The 23769-nt window shown below is 41.6% G+C and overlaps 1 protein-coding gene and 1 non-coding gene across 2 annotated transcripts in view; both read right to left on the bottom strand.

The window, feature by feature from the left end:
- Nucleotides 1-1142: 1142 nt before the first annotated feature.
- The window catches only part of OPRL1 (opioid related nociceptin receptor 1), a 38045-nt gene continuing 15418 nt past the window's right edge, over nt 1143-23769 (bottom strand). Inside the window, exons 2-3 of the mRNA XM_063300036.1 lie at nt 3277-3632; nt 1143-1694 (exon numbers count right to left, since the gene is read on the bottom strand). Coding sequence (XP_063156106.1) covers nt 1171-1694; nt 3277-3632 — 880 coding nt within the window. The 3' untranslated portion in view covers nt 1143-1170. The remainder of the gene's footprint in view (nt 1695-3276; nt 3633-23769) is intronic.
- LOC134495089 (U6 spliceosomal RNA) lies at nt 19262-19363 on the bottom strand. Its single transcript, XR_010067766.1, has one exon. It is a non-coding gene; the product is annotated as a U6 spliceosomal RNA (small nuclear RNA).

The following is a 23769-nucleotide window of genomic DNA, read 5'->3' as shown; positions in this document are numbered from 1 at the left end:
GCTGTCCTTAGATCTTCAGGTGCTGAGCTCTTCGTAAAGAGCAAGGGGGTAGGCATTTCATTTTTGTCTTTCGTCCCTCTTTAGTCATCCCTTGCACTCACTTTTGGGACGCCTGATTTTTATCCCTTGACGCTGTTGCCTGCATCAACGAGTTGCAATTGTTCCACATTAGATTAATCCGTCAGCATGCTCCCTCTTGCCCCTCACTTTAGAGTACTACCAGGTGAAGAAATATGTCTGAATCTTTTGCGAAGCGGAGAAAGAAACCCAAGGGATTACTTTCCCCAGCTTGATCACTGTACAGGTCTGGAGTCTGTAGCTGCATCCAACTGTCCATCAACGTTTGAAGAGTCGCTGCTTTCTGGATCCTGACTGTCATATCAAAGAACGTGTTACAGCTTACTCAACCACCAAAGATGGTAGTCTTCAAAATTAAGCCAGTCCAATGCAAGAGAGAAATCCCCCTAGGCCTCCACTGTTTGGAAAACAGCATTAAAAACAAACGTCAAGAAATTCTTCTCCATTTCCCACTTTCCTTTGGCCAATGGCTCTTTCAGTTCCTTGCTGCTGTGTTGGTGACAAGGATGCCCAGCGCAGCCAGGTTTTCGGTGAATCTCTAAACTTGGCTTGACATGTGCAAAACTTGCAGAATCGGTGGTGTTCATAGAAGGTATGGAGGCTTCTAGACAAGGTGTTAATGCCAACCATCACTCAGTCTCATTTACAGATGTTGACATGGAGTCCCAATTTTAGGGTCTTCTATTAGTACATTTCTCATCTTTTCCCACCTCTTCTTAAGTGTCTTTTCTCAACAGGCACACACACAGGCACGCTTGCATGAGCAGGCAAGCACACACGCACAGTTAAGGGGGAAAAGACTGAGTAATTGCACATCTTTCAACAGATAACTCCAGGAATCCATCACCTGGAAGCATCCCAGGAGTTAAAACCCAAATACAATCGTTGAAGAAGCAGCGATGAATTCGGCTTCCCACTGACTCACTTTGCTGAACAATGGGAGTGAGGCTTTAAAATGTTCCAGCTTCCCATGGGTCTCCATTTCTGGGTCAAGACACTTGCCCTTCAAAGAGCTGTTATCTGCGTTAGCTCTGATGTGGGTGTTGTTGGGCTCTGCTGACTGACGGGAACCATGGGGAGCTCCACGCCTAGTCATGCTGGATTGTTAGTCCCGTCGGAGTTCTTGCAGGCATATGCCACATCCTTGGCAATGCTACACATGCGGTTGGACATCTGCAGCTCTTTCCTAAAGGCTGACGGGAAACAGAATTTCTTGAAGCATGTCTTGAAGTTCTCATCTAGGAAAGCGTAGAGGACAGGGTTCAGGCAGCTGTTGGCATAGCCCAGTGCGGTGCAGAAGTACAGGATGGATAAACTTAACTCATTATCGGCCTTGGCCCCAAGACTTCGGACCAGGACAAAGATATGGACTGGGGTCCAGCAGATAATGAAGACAGCCACCACTACAAGGACCAACCTAGCGATGCGCCGGAGGTTCCTGTCCTTCTCCTTTGATCCAGAGAGGACCCGGACGTTCTTCAGGCGCCTGATCATTAGGCTGTAGCAGATAGTGATCACCACCACAGGGATCATGAAGGAGAAAAGAAATATGCAGATTCCAAAAATGGGTTCCCAGTAATCCTCAGGTTCTGGAAGTCTAATGAGGCAGTCAATTTCTGCAGGGGCAAAGAAACACAAATGAATACTTGGAAGGGATGGTGCTGTTTCTTCAGTAGTGGAGCACCAACTTTTCTCTTATTGCCTTTCTCATCCTTGGTTTCTGAGAAGCAAAATGCAACACCAAAGCAAATGCCAGATCTGCCAGCAGGGCTATCAACCCTTTGACTCTTGTCTTGTGGATCATCCTCCACTCCATCTTGCCTGCCCTGCCTTTCCTATCTTGCGTCAGCCCATGAATGCTAATCTCTTATGTGAGCTCTGCTTGGGCCCTAGATCAACCTTAGCAGTAGCATTATTCAAAGAGGAAGGAGGAAGAACCTTCATGGAGGACAAGTCTTACAAAGGCTAATTATGGTGGCTGCATGTAAGCCTTCTCTTTAAAGACAGTATGCCTATAAAGTTCAGTAGGAAGCAATTATGGGGACCCATGGGGGGGGACTCAAAATCTGCAGTAGTGGCATTGCAGTTGAAGCCCCCCTCCCTCTTTCGTTCACGTGCAGATTGTGGCACTATCCGTTGCAGATGCCTCTGGAAGCAATTCTACTTGCAGTCTACTCACAGCCATAAGCATCTGCCAGACCATCAACATCATGAAAGCAGCATGACATCATCGCACGGCAAGATCCATCATGTTTTTGCAGGGTGCAACCTCAGGATGAAGTTGTGAAGAAGTGGAGCTTGTTGTGCAATGACACAAAGATGCTGTTATTATTTATTCCCCAACCTCCAGGAATCTCTGTCACCAGTGGCTACTGGGGGGCGAAGCGCAGGGAACACATGACAGAACAGGTGTGAGGTATCATGACTTCCTCACATGACTTCCATACTTGCATCAGATGTTGGGGCACAAGTATATAAGGGCAGGGTTGGTGCAATGACATCATTGCATACATGTCATCGTTTTTGGTTATCTGTGGCTTGCTGTAGATGTCACTGTCCCTTCCTGATTTGAAAGAGAACTACTTCTGAGTTACATGTGGATGATGTTTAGCTAATATCCCACCCAAGGCCTAATCCTCTGTAGACTTTTATCTACAAAGCTTTGGGCTTTATAAGAGCACCAGAACTGACTTCCTCTATCCCCTTAATTCTCCAAATCCTGCTGGAAACCTGGGTGATATGTCAAGGGTGGTATTAAAACTGCAGCCAGACTTGTATAAGCTCAAGATTAGTCAGTGTTATTTCACACTTGACAAACAGTCTGGAAAGAGCACATGGCCCCTGTGTGTCTTTCAGGCACATGATGAAAATAGCTAGGGAGGGAGGGAGGGAGGGTTTTCTTTGTGTGAAAAAAAAGAATTGAAATTCCAAAAGATATTTTTTTGAATAATTAGATATGTGCTTATTTATCTACACAAGTAGCAGAAAGTTCAGTCCACCTTGTTATTATTAGACTTTTAGCTGTGACTGTAATCTTTTGTATCTATTGACTGAGCTAAGATTAATGGACATTTTAGTATTTTGCCTCAGGTATGTTAGGCATGGCTACGGAAACCTGGACCAAATTCAGAACTAAGTTCATAGGTTTTTGTTGATTAAAGACAGCCCACCCAACATTCTGAGTTTCATGTTTCTCACCATCATTTTCCTTCTCTGTTGAGCCCATCACCATGACCGGGATGCCAAAAACAGAAGCTAATGCCCAAATGCCAACATTAACTACTTTGGCCTTGTGGGGAGTACGGATGTCCAGTGCCTTGATGGGGTGGCAAATGGCAATATAGCGGTCCACGCTCATCATAGTCAGGGTGAAGGTGCTGGTGAACATGTTGTAATAATCAATGGAGATAGCAATCTTGCAGAGGGCATTTCCAAATGGCCAGGAGCCCAAGAAGGTATCCGTGCCTTGAAAAGGTAAGGTCATGAGGCACAATGTGTCAGCTAAGGCCAAGTTGAAGATGTAGATGTTGGTGGCTGTCTTCATCTTGGTAAATCTGGAGAGAGAACAAGGAAGAAGTAAGAAGATGGAGCTGAAACCAACTGTGGTCAACATCCCTTCCTTTTCAAGCACTACCAAATTCCACTCATTAAAAGCTGACCTCTTTTATTTTTAAATGTATCTTGATAATTGGAAAACAATAATATATGGGCTAAATTAATTGCATTGTGTCACCTCCACTTGAAAAGTCATAACTGGGAATGTTGGGGGGAAGCAGAGGACAAATTTTTTAGATCCAACTTTTCCCAACCGTACAAATCAGCATCTCAGTATGGAAAAATGCATTTACTCCATTTCTATCATCTAATGTAAGAATAGGTAATCATCTTTCCAGCAAGAATAGCTTAGAATCACTTCCTAGTGACCAAAAGAAGTATGCGCAGAAGTAGCCTGCAAATTCATGGTCTACACCAACTGTTATTGATGACCTTCCAATTTTTCTCTCTGCAAGTCAGGAAGCAAAGCATATAGAACAAAATCCACACTGCAGAATTCTGACATCCACATCTGGCTTTACAATGGAACCCATGTTGGAATGGGACATAAGTTTGCATGCAAAGGGACAGTAGATTCACATCAGAAGCTCAAGCTGGCTTTTTTTTTTTCATTTCTCCTCATCCTTAGTTTTGGTAGACTTCAAGATCATGTCACCAAGTTTTCTGCTCTTAAATGTCAGCCAGTAAAAATACACCATAAAGGATCTGTTCTCAGTAGCTAATTCCTTTGCATGCCATCATGAGATGCTTCCAAATGCTAAATGCTATGGCATATATAGTATTTAAATATATTCATATGTGCACAGATCTTATTGCCATTTTGATTTTTATATTTTATATTTTGTATTTTTATATTTGTATCTGTATTTATCTGTATTTATATTTATACTTATATTTATATTTATATTATATTGTGGTGTTTTTAGTGATCTGTCATTTTATCATCTATAAGCTGCCCAGGGTTGTTGCATGCGATATGGGCAGTAGAGAAATATGACAAATAAATAAACAAATAAATAGCAAATAAAAATACCTTTCAGTATACTATCTATTGAACAGTGCTGCATGCAAATCACCTAATTAGGGCTCACAGGCTAACAGAAACTGATGCAATGTCCCCAGTTAAAAAGAGGCACTCACAGAATGACTTTGAATTTAAACAAACCAAAGCTGCTAAAGAAAAATGTTTTAGTTGCAGTTATGCAGAGCATTGAATTTGGATTTTTCTCTTTTTATGCGGTTAGTTTTATGAGACTGGCTACATAAATTTGATGGGATTTAAGGAACAGCATCCATAAATTTATATCAGGATTCTATGTGCCCACCATGAAAATTTAGCACTTGAATTCAATGCAGTAATAAATCTTGATATTTAGACAAAATACTTATATTTGAAATGTTGATCTTCAGTCTTTCCTGGATTATCTCAGTCTTTGCTGAAATGGCCTTCAACTTTTAAGACGAGAATAAGTTTCCAGCACATTTCCTGAGCATTGAAGTGGCTCAGCAAGCTCATACACAATAAATACTTGTGTTTAGGGAGAATGGTATGTATGAGAGGCAGAGATAAATTCACCTGAGAAGCATTTGAACTGAAATTTGGATTAAAAATACTTTAAAATAAATAGATACATAAAAAAGGATTCCCCTTACTTACCTTATGCAATCTCCCACCCCACCCCCACAACCTTTCTGAGCTACCGGTCCTGTTCTTTGATTTCCCCAACCTGGGAAAAGCCTGTTCCACTGTAGAAGGGTTCTGCAAGTTTCTTGGACTGAAAAGGACCATTGTCAAAACTGTTCCCGTGGTTTGTGACCTACCTAGCTGGGGCCTTAGGATGCAGGGAGGCAACATTTTCCATGCATCCTGAAGTCAAGCAGTTACAAAGTGTGATCCAAGCTGTATCAACAGTCTAATGCAACAAGGCTTGACTATTGTGACCACAATGCGATAATTGTGGGGAGGGGGTTGCTCAGGCCAAGGTGAGTGGCATGAGGCTATATATAAAAATAATAATAGTTCTTTAAAACGACGTGAAGACTTTTTTGGACCCCATAACATTGACCTGCCCCACCCGGCCGGGCAGAGGGGGCATGCTATGGACCCCATCAGTAAAGGAATTCCATCTAGCGGGGTCCAGGAGGCGGGCCTTCTCGGCAGTGGTGCCCGCCCTGTGGAACATCTTGCCTCTGGAACTGAGACAGGTTTCCTTGCTCCGGGCCTTCCAGAAGAATTTGAAGACCTGGTTCTGCCACCTTGTTTGGGATGGGAAAGGTAACAGCTCCACCTGGGGATGGTTGGCACCATAGCAAGCCCTACCGATTGGGATTCCAGCTCCTCTTGGGTTTTATATCTATTTATTCTATTTATACTCCTAGATTGTAATTTTAGGTTTATACTTTTTTATTATCTTTTATTGTAAACCGGCCAGAGTCCCCCATTGGGGGGAGATGGGCGGTGATATAAATTAAACAAATAAAAAATAATAATAATAATAATAATAATAATAAAGGTGGGGTAAAAATTAATTAATTAATTAATTAAATGTCATATATGTGAGCAGAGCTGCACATTTCTATTTTGGAAGATGTGAAGTAAGAAGAAATGCTGTCTAGGGAAAGGCCAGATAAGAGGCAGCATAGCCCTCAGCTGCCTAATGGGGGGAAAAAGAGGCTCAGAAGGGACCCTCCCTAGTTTCCTGGGCTGTAAAAGAGATGGCAGGAGATTTGTACTTTCAGACTTGCAAGATGCTGTCAATGTAGCTTTACAATAAAGTAGAATTAGCTCATCTGGTTGTAGTTCATCTTTAAACTTCTTTAAAACTATGTGAAGCCTTTTTTGGACCTGCATGACAGTTCTGTCATCCCTAACAATGACAACATGGTTGGTGGCTCTGCTTTGGGGTCATTTGTGTCCCTGGCCCCCAGAATGGCCTACCCTTGAGTTAAGGGATGCCCTGGTACCACTCAACAACCACTTACTTACTTACTTGATTTCTATAGCTGCCCACCTCAAACACTTGACTCTGGGCAGCTTACAAGGTTAAAAGAGAAACGATGCCACTTAGAGGTATCTTTGAGCAGGAACGGGAAGGAATGGCAACGAATGGCAGTTTTTATTCCCCATAACATATTTTACAGACCACAACAAAGAGATTTATGCCAATGGGAACAGATTTCCGTTTCCACCGAAAGCTTTCTTAATTGTTTGGAACATTTTTGCATAATAACACATTAAACAGACCATCTTAACTACAGCTTTGTGCAAACAGCTTTTCTCACTTTGCCAGAACATTTCCAAACGACGAACAAACAGCAGCTAAAAGTGAAGGGACCAGAAGGTTACACGGCGAACCATGAACATTTCCAGCCGCCTCTCCCTGCCATCTGCCCAAAATAATTATGATTAATATTGACCCATCTCCTTTGTTTCTTTGCAAGAGTTGGGAAAGGTCACAGTTGTCAGCCTCGTGGAGTAAACCAGATAGGAATCACAACTAGATGAGCTAATTCTACTTTATTGTAAGGCTACATTGATAGAATCTTGCAAGTCTGACAGTACAGATCTCCTGCCGTCTCTTTTACAGCCTGAGAAACTAGGGAGGGTCCCTTCTGAGCCTCTTTCCCCATCCATTATGCAGCTGTGGGCTAAGCCCCCTCTTATCTGACCTTTCCCTTGGCATCGTCCCTTCGCTCCATCTCCCAAGGTCTTTCCCACATACAGTTACACAGTGGGGCAAGCCCATTATTAGACCATGATACATACTGTAAATGTTGAATGGATCTAAACCCAGTTTATAATGAGCTAGAGTCCAGATCTCTTCTTTTGACCACGTGCAGCCCATCTCCTCCAAAGTTGAAGCCTCCCCCCATGGGGGGGGGGGGCGTCAGCCCCATTGGCTGAGTCCTCAATTAATGATAGACGAAGCATTGCTTGTAGCATGCAGACATTAGGAATCCAGGCTGCAGGGCTCCTAAGAGTTTCTGCCTCCCTTTCCCAATAAAAGAGAATTGGGATCACAAGTAATTTTGCAGTTTGTTAGTTCTGCCCTTCTCTCTGTAACTTATTATTTCCTATTATAGTAATGTAAATTAGCCTGGGGTTTTCTAGGAGAAGAAAGGACCCCTATCCTAAGGCATTTAGAAAGTGGTTAAAACCAGGTTAAGACCTGGGGTTTTTTCACCAGGCATTTGGGTATCATGGAGTGGGATCTTGGTTTGGTTATCTTAAATTATCACGTTCTGACAAACTCTCATTCTTACCCACCTGCAGCATTTGCATGTGGTAAAATATCCTCACCCTTTTTCTTGTCTTCAGTAAATATTCTACCATGCTATCCAAACTCATCTACTTGCTCATGTTTTTCTTCATTTCTGCATAACTTACAGTCATTCAATCCATTTCCCCAGTCCAACACAACTTATTTTCTGTGATGTTTTAACACAGCTCGTTGCATCATACAATCCCACTAATATTCACTGCAGATTATCCAGGTTCTCAGCCTATAGCACAGCATTATCAAACATGATCAATCAATAAACAATCTGCATAGAAAGATACACATAGCTGCATGTCCCTGATCAACAGACCTCAACTGCCATCACAAATATTACTTATAGTTTTATTCACAAATACATTAAACAGCCTTCAGAAAAGGATCGTTACCTTGTCGTGGTGCTGGAGCTTGAGCACCTCAATGATGCCATGAGCTAAACCGTGAAGGGCTACCCAAGACGGGAAGGTCATGACAAAGAGGTCAGACTAAATGCGATCCCTGGGGAAGGTAATGGCAACCCACCCCAGTATTCTTGCCCTGAAAACTAAATGGATCAGTACAACCAGAGATATGTCGGTATACGATCGGAAGATGAGACCCCCAGGTCGGAAGATGGCCAAAATGCTACTGGGGAGGAATGGAGGATGAGTTCAACTAGCCCCAGACGTGATGACGCAGCTAGCTCAAAGCCGAAAGGACGGCTAGCGGCCGACGGTGCTGGTGGTGAACGGCGAATCCGATGTTCTAAGGATCGACACACCATTGGAACCTGGAATGTAAGATCTATGAGCCAGGGCAAATTGGATGTGGTTATTGGTGAGATGTCCAGATTAAAGATAGACATTCTGGGCGTCAGTGAACTGAAATGGACTGGAATGGGCCACTTCACATCAAATGACCACCAGATCTACTACTGCGGACAAGAGGACCACAGAAGAAATGGAGTAGCCTTCATAATTAATAGTAAAGTGGCTAAAGCAGTGCTTGGATACAACCCAAAAAATGACAGAATGATCTCAATTCGAATTCAGGGCAAGCCATCCAACATCACAGTGATCCAAACATACGCCCCAAGAAGCTGAAGTAGAGCAGTTCTACGAGGATCTGCAGCACCTACTGGACAACACGCCTAAAAGAGATGTTATTTTCATCACGGGAGACTGGAATGCTAAGGTGGGCAGTCAAATGACACCTGGAATTACAGGTAAGCATGGCCTGGGAGAACAAAATGAAGCAGGACATAGGCTGATAGAATTTTGCCAAGACAATTCACTCTGCATAACAAACACTCTCTTCCAACAACCTAAGAGACGGCTTTATACATGGACTTCACCAGATGGACAACACCGAAATCAGATTGATTACATCCTTTGCAGCCAAAGGTGGCGGACATCTGTACAGTCGGTAAAAACAAGACCTGGAGCTGACTGTAGTTCAGATCACAAACGTCTTCTTGCACAATTTAGGATCAGACTAAAGAGATTAGGGAAGACCCACAGATCAGCTAGATATGAGCTCACTAATATTCCTAAGGAATATGCAGTGGAGGTGAAGAATAGATTTAAGGGACTGGACTTAGTAGATGGGGTCCCGGAAAAACTATGGACAGAAGTTTGCAACGTTGTTCAGGAGGCGGCAACAAAATACATCCCAAAGAAAGAGAAAACCAAGAAGGCAAAATGGCTGTCTGCTGAGACACTAGAAGTAGCCCAAGAAAGAAGGAAAGCAAAAGGCAACAGTGATAGGGGGAGATATGCCCAATTAAATGCAAAATTCCAGAGGTTAGCCAGAAGAGATAAGGAATTATTTTTAAACAAGCAATGTGCGGAAGTGGAAGAAGGCAATAGAATAGGAAGGACAAGAGACCTCTTCCAGAAAATTAGAAACATTGGAGGTAAATTCCAGGCAAAAATGGGTATGATCAAAAACAAAGATGGCAAGGGCCTAACAGAAGAAGAAGAGATCAAGAAAAGGTGGCAAGAATATACAGAAGACCTGTATAGGAAGGATAACAATATCGGGGATAGCTTTGACGGTGTGGTCAGTGAGCTAGAGCCAGACATCCTGAAGAGTGTGGTTGAATGGGCCTTAAGAAGCATTGCTAATAACAAGGCAGCAGGAGACGATGGCATCCCAGCTGAACTGTTCAAAATCTTGCAAGATGATGCTGTCAAAGTAATGCATGCTATATGCCAGCAAATTTGGAAAACACAAGAATGGCCATCAGACTGGAAAAAATCAACTTATATCCCCATACCAAAAAAGGGGAACACTAAAGAATGTTCAAACTATCGAACAGTGGCACTCATTTCACATGCCAGTAAGGTAATGCTCAAGATCCTGCAAGGTAGACTTCAGCAGTTCATGGAGCAAGAATTGCCAGATGTACAAGCTGGGTTTAGAAAAGGCAGAGGAAGTAGGGACCAAATTGCCAATATCCGCTGGATAATGGAAAAAGCCAGGGAGTTTCAGAAAAACATCTATTTCTGTTTTATTGACTATTCTAAAGCCTTTGACTGTGTGGACCATAACAAATTGTGGCAAGTTCTTAGTGGTATGGGGATACCAAGTCATCTTGTCTGCCTCCTGAAGAATCTGTATAACGACCAAGTAGCAACAGTAAGAACAGACCACGGAAGAACGGACTGGTTTAAGATTGGGAAAGGAGTACGGCAGGGCTGTATACTCTCACCCTACCTATCCAACTTGTACGCAGAACACATCATGCGACAAGCTGGGCTTGAGGAATCCAAGGCTGGAGTTAAAATCTCTGGAAGAAACATGAACAATCTCAGATATGCAGATGATACCACTTTGATGGCTGAAAGTGAAGAGGAACTGAGGAGCCTTATGATGAAGGTGAAAGAAGAAAGTGCAAAAGCTGGTTTGCAGCTAAACCTCAAAAAAACCAAGATTATGGCAACCAGCTTGATTGATAACTGGCAAATAGAGGGAGAAAATGTAGAAGCAGTGAAAGACTTTGTATTCCTAGGTGCAAAGATTACTGCAGATGCTGACTGCAGTCAGGAAATCAGAAGACGCTTAATCCTTGGGAGAAGAGCAATGACCAATCTCGATAAAATAGTTAAGAGCAGAGACATCACACTGACAACAAAGGTCCGCATAGTTAAAGCAATGGTGTTCCCCGTAGTAACATATGGCTGCGAGAGCTGGACCATAAGGAAGGCTGAGCGAAGGAAGATCGATGCTTTGGAACTGTGGTGTTGGAGGAAAATCCTGAGAGTGCCTTGGACTGCAAGAAGATCCAACCAGTCCATCCTCCAGGAAATCAAGCCAGACTGCTCACTTGAGGGAATGGTATTAAAGGCAAAACTAATACTTTGGCCACGTAATGAGAAGACAGGACACCCTGGAGAAGATGCTGATGCTAGGGAGAGTGGAGGGCAAAAGGAAGAGGGGCCGACCAAGGGCAAGGTGGATGGATGATATTCTAGAGGTGACGGACTCGTCCCTGGGGGAGCTGGGGGTGTTGACGACCGACAGGCAGCTCTGGCGTGGGCTGGTCCATGAAGTCACGAAGAGTCGGAAGCGACTAAACGAATAAACAACAACACATTAAACAGCTAAGGGAGGTTATTCATCATTTTCTTATTCTCTTCTAAACATTGAACCACTAAGCATTCCATTTTTTCTTACGTATACTTAACTTCCATCATATATCACTCTTATCTCACTCAGCAAGAAACCTTCAAATCAACAAACATAGAGGAAACCTCCACAGCTTCATACATTTATCAATGACTTGCCAAAGAATGAATTAATTACACCTATGCTTTCAAGTTTTTTGGTAGTTTCAGACACACCCCCACACACATCTAGCTCCCTTTCTTTCATTTCATTAGTTCATTGAAACTCTTTACCGTTTACTCCTCTTACATTGTAAGCCGTGATCTTCTGAATGCTGAGGTTGTCACCAGATGAGCCCAGAGCTATTGACCTTCACCACCCATTGTGGCTTTGATCAGTTGAGGATTTCACATAATACTTTTTAATAGGATAGAGGACAAGGACTGCAGGTTAACAGCCTTAATCATCTTTGTGCCACAACAAGCTAACTTCAAGAACAATCCTAGCCAGTTCTGGCATATTTTGGCCAATGTGCCACAAGGGCTTCAAAACTCCAGTTCTAATCTAAGCATGTCAATGCTATTCTATGCAAGCTAAGATCTCTAATCTAGAGGCTATCTTGCAAGCTTATATACTGTTGCCTGCATCACATCAGTTGGGAATTTCTTTCAACACATTGACACACACTCAAGATGCACAATTCCCTTGTGTAACAGTTACTGGGATTCTCATTTACTGAGGCCTCAAATGGTGAGAAACCTCTGAGTAATCGCTACTGTTATGACGAAATGACAGTTCCTGGGGAAAACATATGAAACCAAAGCATCGGCAGAAATTCTATGTTTGCTGGCTGAAGATCAGGAAAAAGAAAGGAAGGGAGGGAGGGAAGGAGGGAGGGAGGGAAACTTGACACCGGAAAATGCACGTCCTGTCTAAGACCTGTTGGTGTGCCTATGGAAAACTCTAGCATAGAAATGCCCCAATGATGGTCCTCTTTGATTGCTTGATTGGTTATGTGCCATCAAGTCATTTTCAACTCCAAGGGACCACATACATGAAGAAGGAAAAACTGGAGGTCTTGTGCAGGTAACCATGCACCACTCATCTGCATGATCCAAAGCTTCCAGAAACCTTAGTATCATCGCTGCAGAGAGCCGGCTTCTGAATCTATGCCTGGCCGTGAATAGCTTTGCTTTTAACTTCTGCAGCATTGATCCTAAAGTATTTTGTAAAGCTTCTTTAAATGTGGAAGCAAGCATAGCCATTTCTGGAAGACATCTTCGTCCCCTCTTTGATCTCAGCGATGCTTGTTCTGGGTCAGCTCCAACTGTGACTGTAGTTTATTTAACAGGGAACCTAGGGCTGCATCTTAGAATAAGTATGCAGATGTTGTCTTGGCGGTGGCTGTTTTTCTGAAACGGCTTCCAAGTTGATAATGACAGATGCTCGTTGAATCCAGAATAAGCATTGACTGGTTCATCTATATGGGAAGCAACAAAAGGCAGATGAGTCATCCAGCAAAATCACTGCTGGACCAGGGGAGGGGGAAGCACAGCCCAGGACATGTTTGGCACGTACGAAGGGGCCTGGGTCACCTCCCGGCAGATCCAGCTTGAAAGATTTGAGGGGGCAGCTTTGCCCCCTCAGAAGGCAACTTGCAACATTGGCATCATCGCCACCACTCTGCCTCCTGGTTCTAAGCTCGCTGGAACCAGCCGCTTAGCTGCAGCAAAAGCAGCCATGGAGGGAGCCTTTACTGGCTCTCAGTAGCAATTGTGATCTTGCCAGCTGAAACGCATCCCCCAATTCTCTTCCAACGAGCATATGTTATGGCCAAACCTGGCATCTGTATTTACGTATATAGATACGCATGCATGCATGCATTTTACAGCCCTTTACTGGTCTCCAGGACATCTTTATCACCAGGCTGCATTTTATTATTATTTTTAATTGAGTTTATTTTCCCCTTTCACGTGCGGTTTTGTATTCTGCGTTTTGATCGTTGTTAGCCACCTCCAGTCTTCACTTAAGTAGAAAGGTACGAGATAAAGCAAATCAAGAAAATAAAAAATTCTTTCACCCCATCATTTCTTCTCACCACGACTCTGAGAGACAGGATAGGCTGAGATTTAGTATCGCTCAACAGAGATTTGAAGAGGGATGTCTGCGTGGGGTGTCAAACAAAAGAAAAAAAGATGGCAGCCACAGCCATGTAATCAAAGCCCTGCCCCTTTTTTAGATGCTTTGCATAAGTAACACGTGTAAAAAAGGGGTGGGGTTTCAATCACAATGGTTATGGCCACCATCTTGACTTTTTTGACCCTCCAGATATCCCTGGATTTGAATCTGGTCTCTTCCATCCTAGTCCAATCACTTCCTTCCCTCTCTTGGGAATTAAATTTGGCCTGTACTCCCTCCTAAGCCATTCTCTTTGATCGTGCTTTTAATTCTTCATGGATTTTAGTCTTCATTACACTATTACGTTTCATTTAGGTTTAAATTTTGTAATCTGCCTTGACTTCTTGCCAGAATGAAATGAAATGACAGCAGTCCGATCATTATAATTAAAAGTTGGAACATTCAGAAGCAATATGGTGGCTACCTGCCATAGGTGAGAACTGGGGAAGAACATGGCATGGATTCTGTTCAAACTCTGTCTATAGTCTCTACAGCAGCCTTTCTCAACCTTTTGACCCTGGAGGAACCCTTGAAATATTTTTCAGGACTCAGGGAACCCCTGCACATTCAGGCTCAGACATAGGCCAGATGTTACAAAATTATTATCTTTGTGTCATGTGTAAGATGGTATATATTCATTAACAGTGCTCTTATACTGAAAATAAAGAATGAAACTTTCCTCTTTTATGTGAAGTTGGCCGAATTCCAAATGACTTTTTAAATAAATTGTGATCTCCCAGGGAACCCCTAGCGACCTCTCATGGAACGCGAGGGTGCCACGGAACCCTGGTTGAGAAACCCCGCTCTGCAGGGTGCCACTAACTTGATTGTAAGACCAGAAAATAAACCCTGCTGGATCTTTCCAAAACCCATCTAATTGAGTCAAGTGGTCAACCAGATGCATCTGAGAAGCCCACAAAGAAGGGCCGGAGGGCTAGAGTTCCTTCCCGCTGTGGTTGGCCAGCTTGAGGGATATATGACCCCTTGGTGATTTTGTGCCAAACTCTGTCTCACATTTCTCAAATATATTCTTCCCTCTGTGAATGCAGCTTGTCTTTTTCTACCTCCTATTCTGAGGCTGGCTGGGGAATTCTGGGAGATGAAGTCCACACATCTTAGAATTGCCAAGGTTGAGAAATGCTGCCTTAATGAAATATGAAATGAATGCAGGGACTTCTTCCCAGGAGAAATACCTAAGAAACTTCAAAAGACTTTGAATGATTTTCACTGACTCCATACATCTAATTTCCTAATACAATTGTTCATCTGAAAATACCTTCAGGTATCTTATGTAAAAATAGTTCGTTTCTCCATGGTTAGACTGCCATAAATTTACTATTTTGCTTGTAAAAACAAAAGTAAAGACTGCTTTGACTCCAGATGGCTATATGGTCATTCCCATGTAGTTTTCTTTCCTAATGATATGCAAAGAGTTTGCCACTGACTTCTTCTAAGACTTTTTTTTCAACTTCCCCATCTTGAGATCTCCTGGTGGTGTCCCATCCAAAGATTAATCAACAAAGTCCATCCTTGCTGAACTTCTAAGTCTGAACAAGGCCAGCCAATGCTGTCCCTGCTGGGTTACTTCCCAGAGTCCAACTTTTGATCAGTTGGCATCAAGACACATTCTTGGTGCTGATTACATTTCCTTCGGTTCTCTGTCTGAATCTGCGTGGAATGCAAGTTAAAAAGCAGGATCAGTTCACAATGCTCCCCAAGCTTCACATAAAGTATTTATCTTGTGTTAAACTCAAGTTTAGTTTAATTTAATTTAATCCTTATATTGGGCTGATTGCTAGCTCATTTTTTTACTGTTCGCTGGCCTTTCATTGAGCTGGCCGATTATCGAAAGAATATTAATTTCATTTGTCTTCCTTTTGATGGCAGCCTTTTTTATTTGCATCATCAGAGGGCAGTGAGGATTGAAATGGGGGGGAGACATAATTGATAGAAAAGAAGGAAGCCATAACCTGGTATCTGCTGCTGGATAAAGATGGCACATATTAACTCTTACATTAACTATTTAATAAAGCCATTTTTTTTATGAAAAGAAGCACCTGCTCTTTTTGCAGTGTTTCTATGAAACCAAGACCAGAACATTTTGTACTGAACATCTTATTCACACACACACACACACACACACACAGAACCCATCTGTAAATCAGCTCACCTCTGCAAGAATGCTCTCCCACTCCTAACCATGGTTTTGTTAATGTCCCTTTATTACAATAATTACCACTGTCTCTACCTTCTGTACTTCAGTTCCCTATCAATTCTTCTTTTTTCTTTTTTAGAAATGTCACCCAAACTTGTAAAATTATGTATCTTAAAACAGGACTCTTAAACCAGTAGTCCTTGTATCTGCTGAACTTTATAACATAATAAATGTAGAAGTTCTTAATATGTTTGGATTACGCAACGGTCTGGAAATGGTTAGAACAATGTATATGCCTTTCTTTTTTAATTTAAATTTTATTTAAAAAAATTTCATCGAAATAAAAGATAAGCATAAAATAATATAGTGGAAGAGTAAAGAAAGGAAAACAAAAAAAAAATAAAATGTGCAGTAAAGAAATAAGGAAGTATAAGAGAGATAGGTGTCTGTAGGAGAGTCTGCAGGGGAGGGTTAAAAAAAAGTCAAAATGCTGGCTGGATCGTGCATCTGAAGCCCCTCTCATTTTTAATGCAACGCTTATAAAAAGAGGGTGGGACTTCAGACACACAGTCACAGCTACCATCTTGATTTTTTTTACCATTCCCAAAAGGTGCCACTGGTACATTGTATAGGCATGATCGGGCTGAGACAGATACAGTTCAGCTCTACATAAATGGCATATAATTTGAATTAAAACAGTGCAGGAATAGATAGTTTATTTCTTTTTAGTCTTGCATTTTATCAGTTCTGTACTCTATATTTTGTATTTTAATTATACTTTTAAAAAAATAATAAAGCTTTAATAACAAAAAGACAAATAATTTGAAAGAATGTATATAAAACCAACAAAGCCAATTTGTTTTCTGGAACTGAATTAACGTGTGAAATAATTTTGTCCAAATAAAGATGGGAATCACCTTCCAGAAACAATATTACACTCAAAGCCGTGCATTGCCATCAGTTAGTTGAATAACCAAGTTCTTTTCTTTCTAAAAAGACACAGAATATTCAGGAAATGAAAAATAATGATTTTAGTTGCATTAATGATAATTTTACTGTATAGAAATATGACACATAATGCCTTGCAGCAATATTAATATTACTGTAAACATCTCAATTCTTTATTCTGGCCTCCTTCTAATCTGTTTAGAGTAAATAGCTATTATAAACAGCCATTTACAAATATCTATTGTAGGCACACAAGGTGGCACTTAATCTTTTAATTTCTACAGTGCTAACAAGGGTTTTCGAGCTGCCAGCCCATATCTAGGCATCACACTAATATTATTCTGCTCTGCACATTTTGGCAAATGATACTTCTATTGCAGTTCTTCGTATAACAATAAAAATCATTATCTGAGACTATTAATTGATTTTAAGTAAACATTTCACAATCAGCCAGGTTCTCCAACAGATTGCCTTGCCAAAGTCACATTTGCATCATCCCAGAGTATTACATTAGCATAAGACTAAAGAGAGCACTTTGGTGTAGTGGTTAAAGGCACTGGGGTACATGTACATATCCATCTCCCTCCCTCCCTCCCTCCCTCCTTCCTTCCTTCCCTCCCTCCCTCCCTCCCTCCCTCTTCCTTCCTTCCTTCCTTCCTTCCTTTCTCAGGGGTCATAAATTTTTGGCTCACCAGTTTGATCTGGTTTTCACTCGATACGCTGAAGGTCCCAATTCATAGAATTCAAAAATTTAAAACTTAAATCTTTAAGAAAAGAGGAACAACAGGCTTTAGAGACTAGACATCTCCTTTTGAAGCACTGAGCTTCAAAGATTATAAACCTTATGGTGTAAACGTGATGGTGGAAAATTAAAACCTCCTCTGAGGACTGAAGATTCCTGAGTGAAAAATGAAGTAAGGCGTTCCTCCAGGCAAACCTCCCAAACATTCCTTTAAATTTTGGAAAAAGCATTTTAGGAATATCTTGTGCGTCATATAAATCAGCAGTGGCAAAACATTTATTTATTTTTATTTTTTTGAAAGCTAATAGACTGGTGGGGAAAAAATATGTTAAGAGGCCCTCTGCCTGTTTGGGAACCATGACTGGTTGTGGAGAAAAAAAGATTTCCAAAAGACCCCCCCAATTCATCTCTATAGGAGAAACAGTCAGGCAGGGACTCAGAATGTTGCCGACCATTTCATTCTAAGCCCTTCCCTCTTCCTTCCCAGTCATGTGACCCAGAGCAAAGCTATTTCTAAGTGTTTGGAAAGAATTCCAGCATTACAGGTTTCTCCAAATTTATTATTATTATTCCCAACCCCATGGAATATTAGAAAAAATTATGTCAAGGGGCCCAGGACTCTGTCTGTCTGCCCATCAGTTCTCCAAAGCTGAAAGAACAGGACCAAAGGCTGTGTGCCAGGAGAAGTCCAAAAAAGAAACTTTGAAATGAATGGATGGATGGATGGATGGATGGATGAATTTCACTGACAATGAAAATGGGCTGGGAGCTATTGGGGAAAAACTAAAACAGGAAAATTCTCCCTATGGGAAAATGCATCTCTATGGGGAAAGCTATTGACTCCTCCATTCTGACCCCCACACAGATACGGATTAGATGTGCTTGGTTTCATTGCAATTCCCATAAGGCCAGGGCATCAGATCCTTGGTGGACTCGGCCCCCAGCTGCTGTTGTTGTATGTACTATGACCACGTGCATCCATGATCTAGTTGCAGATGAGGCAGCTGACCTGACATGTAGAACCAAGACTTGAGTGGGCCTGGAGGAGGGCGTTCCATTCTCACAGAAAGGACCACATTTGGCATCGCTGCAGGCCCAGAGCAGTGGGGCTGGGTAGCACATGATATCCAGGAGACTTTGATGGTCTACAGATAATTTAGTACAGGTAGTCCTCACTTAATGACCACAATTGGGACCGGAATTTCGGCTGCTAAGCAAAGTGGTCATTAAGAAAAACCGACCCAATTTTATGACCTTTTTTGCAGCGGTCATTAAGCAAATCACCATAGGCATTAAGCAAACCATGTGGTCGTTAAGCAAATCACGCAGTTCCCCCTTGATTTTGCTTGCCAGAAGCCAGCCGGGAAGGTCCAAAAGTGGCAATCGCATGACCATGGGATGCTGCGATGGTCATAAATGTGAACCAGTTGCCAAGCACCCAAATCGTGATCATGTGACATGGGGCTGCTACAATGATCATAAGTGTGGGGACTGGTTGTAAGTCTGCTTTTTCAGCATAGTCGTAAGTCTGAACTGTCACTAAATGAATGGTTGTTAAGCAAGGACTACCTGTAGGAGACCTTCTGATTGAACCTGAGTTCCAGGAAGCTGTTGAGTTTGTGGCTGCTGTACTAGCCTCCCTGATACACAGTGACATCCCTGTCTAAGCTGCAAGATTCGGTTGGCAAGTTGGCAACGGAGTCTCCAAGACATATCGTTCTTTATTATTTACTTATTATAAAAAATATGGAACGCTTCATGAATTTGCATGTCATCCTTGCGCAGGGGCCATGCTAATCTTCTCTGTATCGTTCCAATTTTAGTATATGTGCTGCGGAAGACTTATCGTTCTTGGGGACCTCAATCTGCCCACAGGTCACATGGATTCTGAGCAGCTCAGAAGTCTGTGGCCAGCATGGAGACCACGGATCTGACCCGAGTCATTAAGAGCCTAAGACAGACTGGGGGGGGGGGGGTGTCACACATTAGACCAGTTTTTTGTCTCAGGGTAGTTGAGATCTGAGAGTGGAGGATATTACTGTCAGTCTTCTGCCAAGTCAGATCATTCTCTGATTGCCTCCCCGGTGCTACCCAGTCCCAACAGGGAGGGACCTGTTTAAACCAGCCTGCCCCAGCCAACTAATGGACCTTGCAGAGTTCCAGGAGGAACTTGAGGGTTTTTCCAGGTTGGTTTGACTGAGTCCTTGGCCTCCTCCTGAAATGGACATTTAGAAATCTAATAAAGAAAAAAATGAACATTGTGCACGATTGATTGATTGATCAAATGTGTACCCACCCAGATTGCAATGCTTTTGGCTGCTTAGAGTAATTGAGCCTATACCGTAAAATATCCGCTGTATGATTAAAACAAAACAAGATTCAAAACATCAACCCTTAAATTAGCCAACAGGTACCCTCAAATTCTACAAATTGGAATCGACATAAACTCTAAAAACAAAGAAGTGAAGCTGTGGGCCCAAACGCAAGAAGTCAGAGCATAAGAAATCAAGAGAATCCCCACTGGATTAGGCCCAGGGCCAACTTCGCCCAGCATTTTGCTTCTCAGAATGGTCAACCAGGGAGTTCCGGGGAAGCGGTGGCAGACTGAAGGCGGCTCCGTGGAGAGCAGAGCTGACAGCGCGGCAGAAGAGGAGCTGGTAAATGGATCGGGTCCTCGGAAATCCTGTCTGGAGCAAGGAGGGGACCAGGTTCACCCACAAGGGCTCCATACAGAGGCTTCCCACATTGAGACCATAAGACAACAGTCTCTGGTAGTATTTAGCTCTCTGGATGCTGGGGAAAAGTCATCTTGCCTTAGCCATGGTTTGGCACTTTCGATCGGACACTGGGTTCGCCCACTTCTTCTCTCTCTTTTTTTTTAATCCTCAAAACCCAAAATCAGAACTTCATTTTTTTGCGTTACAAGCAAGTAGTCCAAAAGCAGCTTCCAGATAGAAACAAATCCAGTTACACTTTTTTCTCTTACCAGTGCTGCCAGTTTAGCCATTTGTGCCAATTCCGTCAACTTAATCATCCAGTCCTCCATTGAGGGAATTTGTGCATCCTTCCATCTTTGAGCGTCTAAGAGCCTTGCTGCTGTTATCATTTTGTTGTTTATTCGTTTAGTCACTTCCGACTCTTCGTGACTTCATGGACCAGCCCACGCCAGAGCTTCCTGTCGGTCGTCAACACCCCCAGCTCCCCCAGGGACGAGTCCGTCACCTCTAGAATGTCATCCATCCACCTTGCCCTTGGTCGGCCCCTCTTCCTTTTGCCCTCCACTCTCCCCAGCATCAGCATCTTCTCCAGGGTGTCCTGTCTTCTCATTATGTGGCCAAAGTATTTCAGTTTTGCCTTTAATGTCATTCTCTCAAGTGAGCAGTCTGGCTTTATTTCCTGGAGGATGGACTGGTTTGATCTTCTTGCAGTCCAAGGCACTCTCAGGATTTTCCTCCAACACCACAGTTCCAAAGCATCGATCTTCCTTCTCTCAGCCTTCCTTATGGTCCAGCTCTCGCAGCCATATGTTACTACGGGGAACACCATTGCTGTTATCATACTGTATATAAGAACAGAGTTCCATGTTGCTTCTCAAACTGTTGGTCCATCAACCCCAAGAGAAACAGCTCCGGTTTCAATTATAATTCCACTTTGAGAACCTTTTGAATAATAATACATATTTGATTCCAGAATTTCTTAGCTTTTCCACAGGTCCACCATAAATGATAGAAAGTTCCTTCACCCTGTAAACATTTCCCACAGACATTTCATACCCCATTATACATTTTAGACAGCTTATCATGCCACTTCTCTTAACCACCTTAGGAAATTGCTTGTTAATGGCTTTTTGGGTGTTAAGAACCTTCAGAACGGCAAGTTTCATTACACCAGGTGAGTTTCCCTTTATCCTTGATGAAAGAAGTTTTATGCAAGTTTGAGGCTTTCAAAAGGAAAAACTTTACTTTTGAATAAATAGCAAAAGGGTCATTAGAACGTTGATTTTGGAAAGCTAGAAAGAGATGAAGGGGCCAGATGGACTTGAAAAGTTTTTGAAATTAATTAGAAGAATACTTACTGTGGGTTGTTAAAAATTTTATAAGAATTTATATGAAGATTTTGAAACCAACTGCAAGAAATTTTCCCATGGGAAAATGTTGTTGATTAGAAAAAATAAATACATGATAAGAGGGGACTTTGAAGGTTGACTAGAGGAAACCAGAGAGAGCTAAAGATTATAATTAAAGAAGAAGAGACCTATAAATACAGAATGGAGCAACATATTTGACTGTGGAAGAATTCAAGAATATTTGGGAACAGTGCACTCAGAAATTGTTTTTAAGAATGTCTGCTATTATAAGAATGGATTCAAAAGCAGTTATGGAAAAGGAGCAGATTTTACTCGGTAAACAGACTGAGGCCAATTTGAATGTGGATCTGAAAATGGATTTTAAAAGGTCAGGCTACAAGAAGGGCATGGAAAACAATGTTGCAATGGACTTACAAATGAAACTGGCTGATATCTTAATAATTAATGGAGATGTCTTAATAATTAATGGGGATACATACAAGTAATAAATCAGAAGAGTGATGTGGATAGCTTTCTTATCTTGGATTTACAAAAGAGACATCTTAAAACTTGTAAAGAAGTTTCTGAGAAGAGACAAAGAGAAAATGATAAGAAATCAATTTGTGGGACACCATTTGAAGGGATTAAAGATTAAGATTCTTAAAAGTAAATGGAAGGCATACAAAGTGGACTTATTTGATCATGGTTAAAATATATATATGTTGGTGTTTTGGGTAGCTCTTAATGGATTTTTTGTTTAACTAGGACTGAACGACAAGGCTTTAAAATTAGTTTATAGATAACAGATAAGATATGGGAATAAGAGGTTGTTGGTTTTTTTAATTTGCTGTACTTTTAGAGAAAGTGGTAAGTCACTGGGTTAATAGATAGATTTGGTTAAGGTTAAAATATATATGTTATAATTCCTGGTAACTCTTAATGGACTTTTGCTGGTCAGGGTTGAATGATGGGATTTTATAATTTGTTTATTGATAAGACATGAGTTATGGGAAGATCTTTTATTGAAATATTAGAGAAGGTGATAAGTTACTGAAGTGGTCTGTTCCTGTCTGGCAGGGGGACTCATTCCTTTATATATCTTTCTTCTTTTTTCCTTATCCTTTTCTTTCTTTCTTTCTGCCCTTTTCCTTTTTCTTTCCTTTTTATATTTTTCTTAGTTTGTGTTAGTCTTTTAACAGAAATATATAGAATAGTAGTAGGAAGGGAATAATTAAATAAGTATTATCTTCTTTGCGGGGGGAAGTTGTTTAGGGGTCTATATGATTTTTTTTCTTTATTTTAATATAAGGGGGGAGTCACTGTGCTTAGTGGTTTTTATACTGTGCTAAAGTGGAATGATTTTTAGAAATAATGTGGTTTTGGTTTAATATAGAGTAAGATTGATTATGGACATTTTTGTATATCCTTGCTGTTAAAAGTCGAAGTCACATCTTTCTGTAATTTTGAAAAAAAAAATGCTCTTGTGTTTCACACTTTTTAGTGCTTTTTTGTAGTTTTTTGTTTTTTCGTAGCTTTTACCCTTCTCTTGAAACTTAATAATTTTTTGGGGGAAAAAAAAGAAACAACACCAAATAGCTTTCAACTGACCTGCCTCCAATCCTCTTTAAAAGCCATCCAAGTTGGTAGCTGTTATTCTTTCTTGCAACAGTGAATTCCAGGGGTCAATTATGGGCAGCATGAAGAGTGTTTTTTTCTCATCTGTTCTAAATCTCCTTCCAATCAGCTTCATTGGGTGAGCTTAGTCCTAATATAGAGAGAGGAAACTTCTCCCTGTCCACTTTTTCCAGGCCATGCATGATGTTATACGCTTAGTTATGGGTGAAGGAAAAATAGCACTGCCTATAAAACTAAGAATACCCAAGACAGATGAAAAAGCAACACCATGTGGGATTTAACATCTCAAATTAATGGATTGCAATGGAAAAAGGAAGATGTTAGTGAAGTTGAAAGGAGAAACAGGGCTGGTTGGAAAAACAAGAAGTGAGGAAAGTGACACAATTTTTTCTCACCCACTCCAATCCATCAAACTCAGATGAGACAGAATTAATAGAGAGGAGAAAATGAAGTGTGGCAAAAGCAAAATATACATCTCAAAGCACTGTTACTGGAGAGACGCTGCTACCCATTTTCTCCAATTAGAAAGTAACCCTAGGGGCCATTC

The sequence above is a fragment of the Candoia aspera genome, chromosome 3 (assembly GCF_035149785.1).
Source record: "Candoia aspera isolate rCanAsp1 chromosome 3, rCanAsp1.hap2, whole genome shotgun sequence".
Classification (NCBI taxonomy): domain Eukaryota; kingdom Metazoa; phylum Chordata; class Lepidosauria; order Squamata; family Boidae; genus Candoia; species Candoia aspera.
The sequence above is the reverse complement of the archived record's forward strand: the minus strand, read 5'-3'. Positions and strand labels throughout refer to the sequence as shown.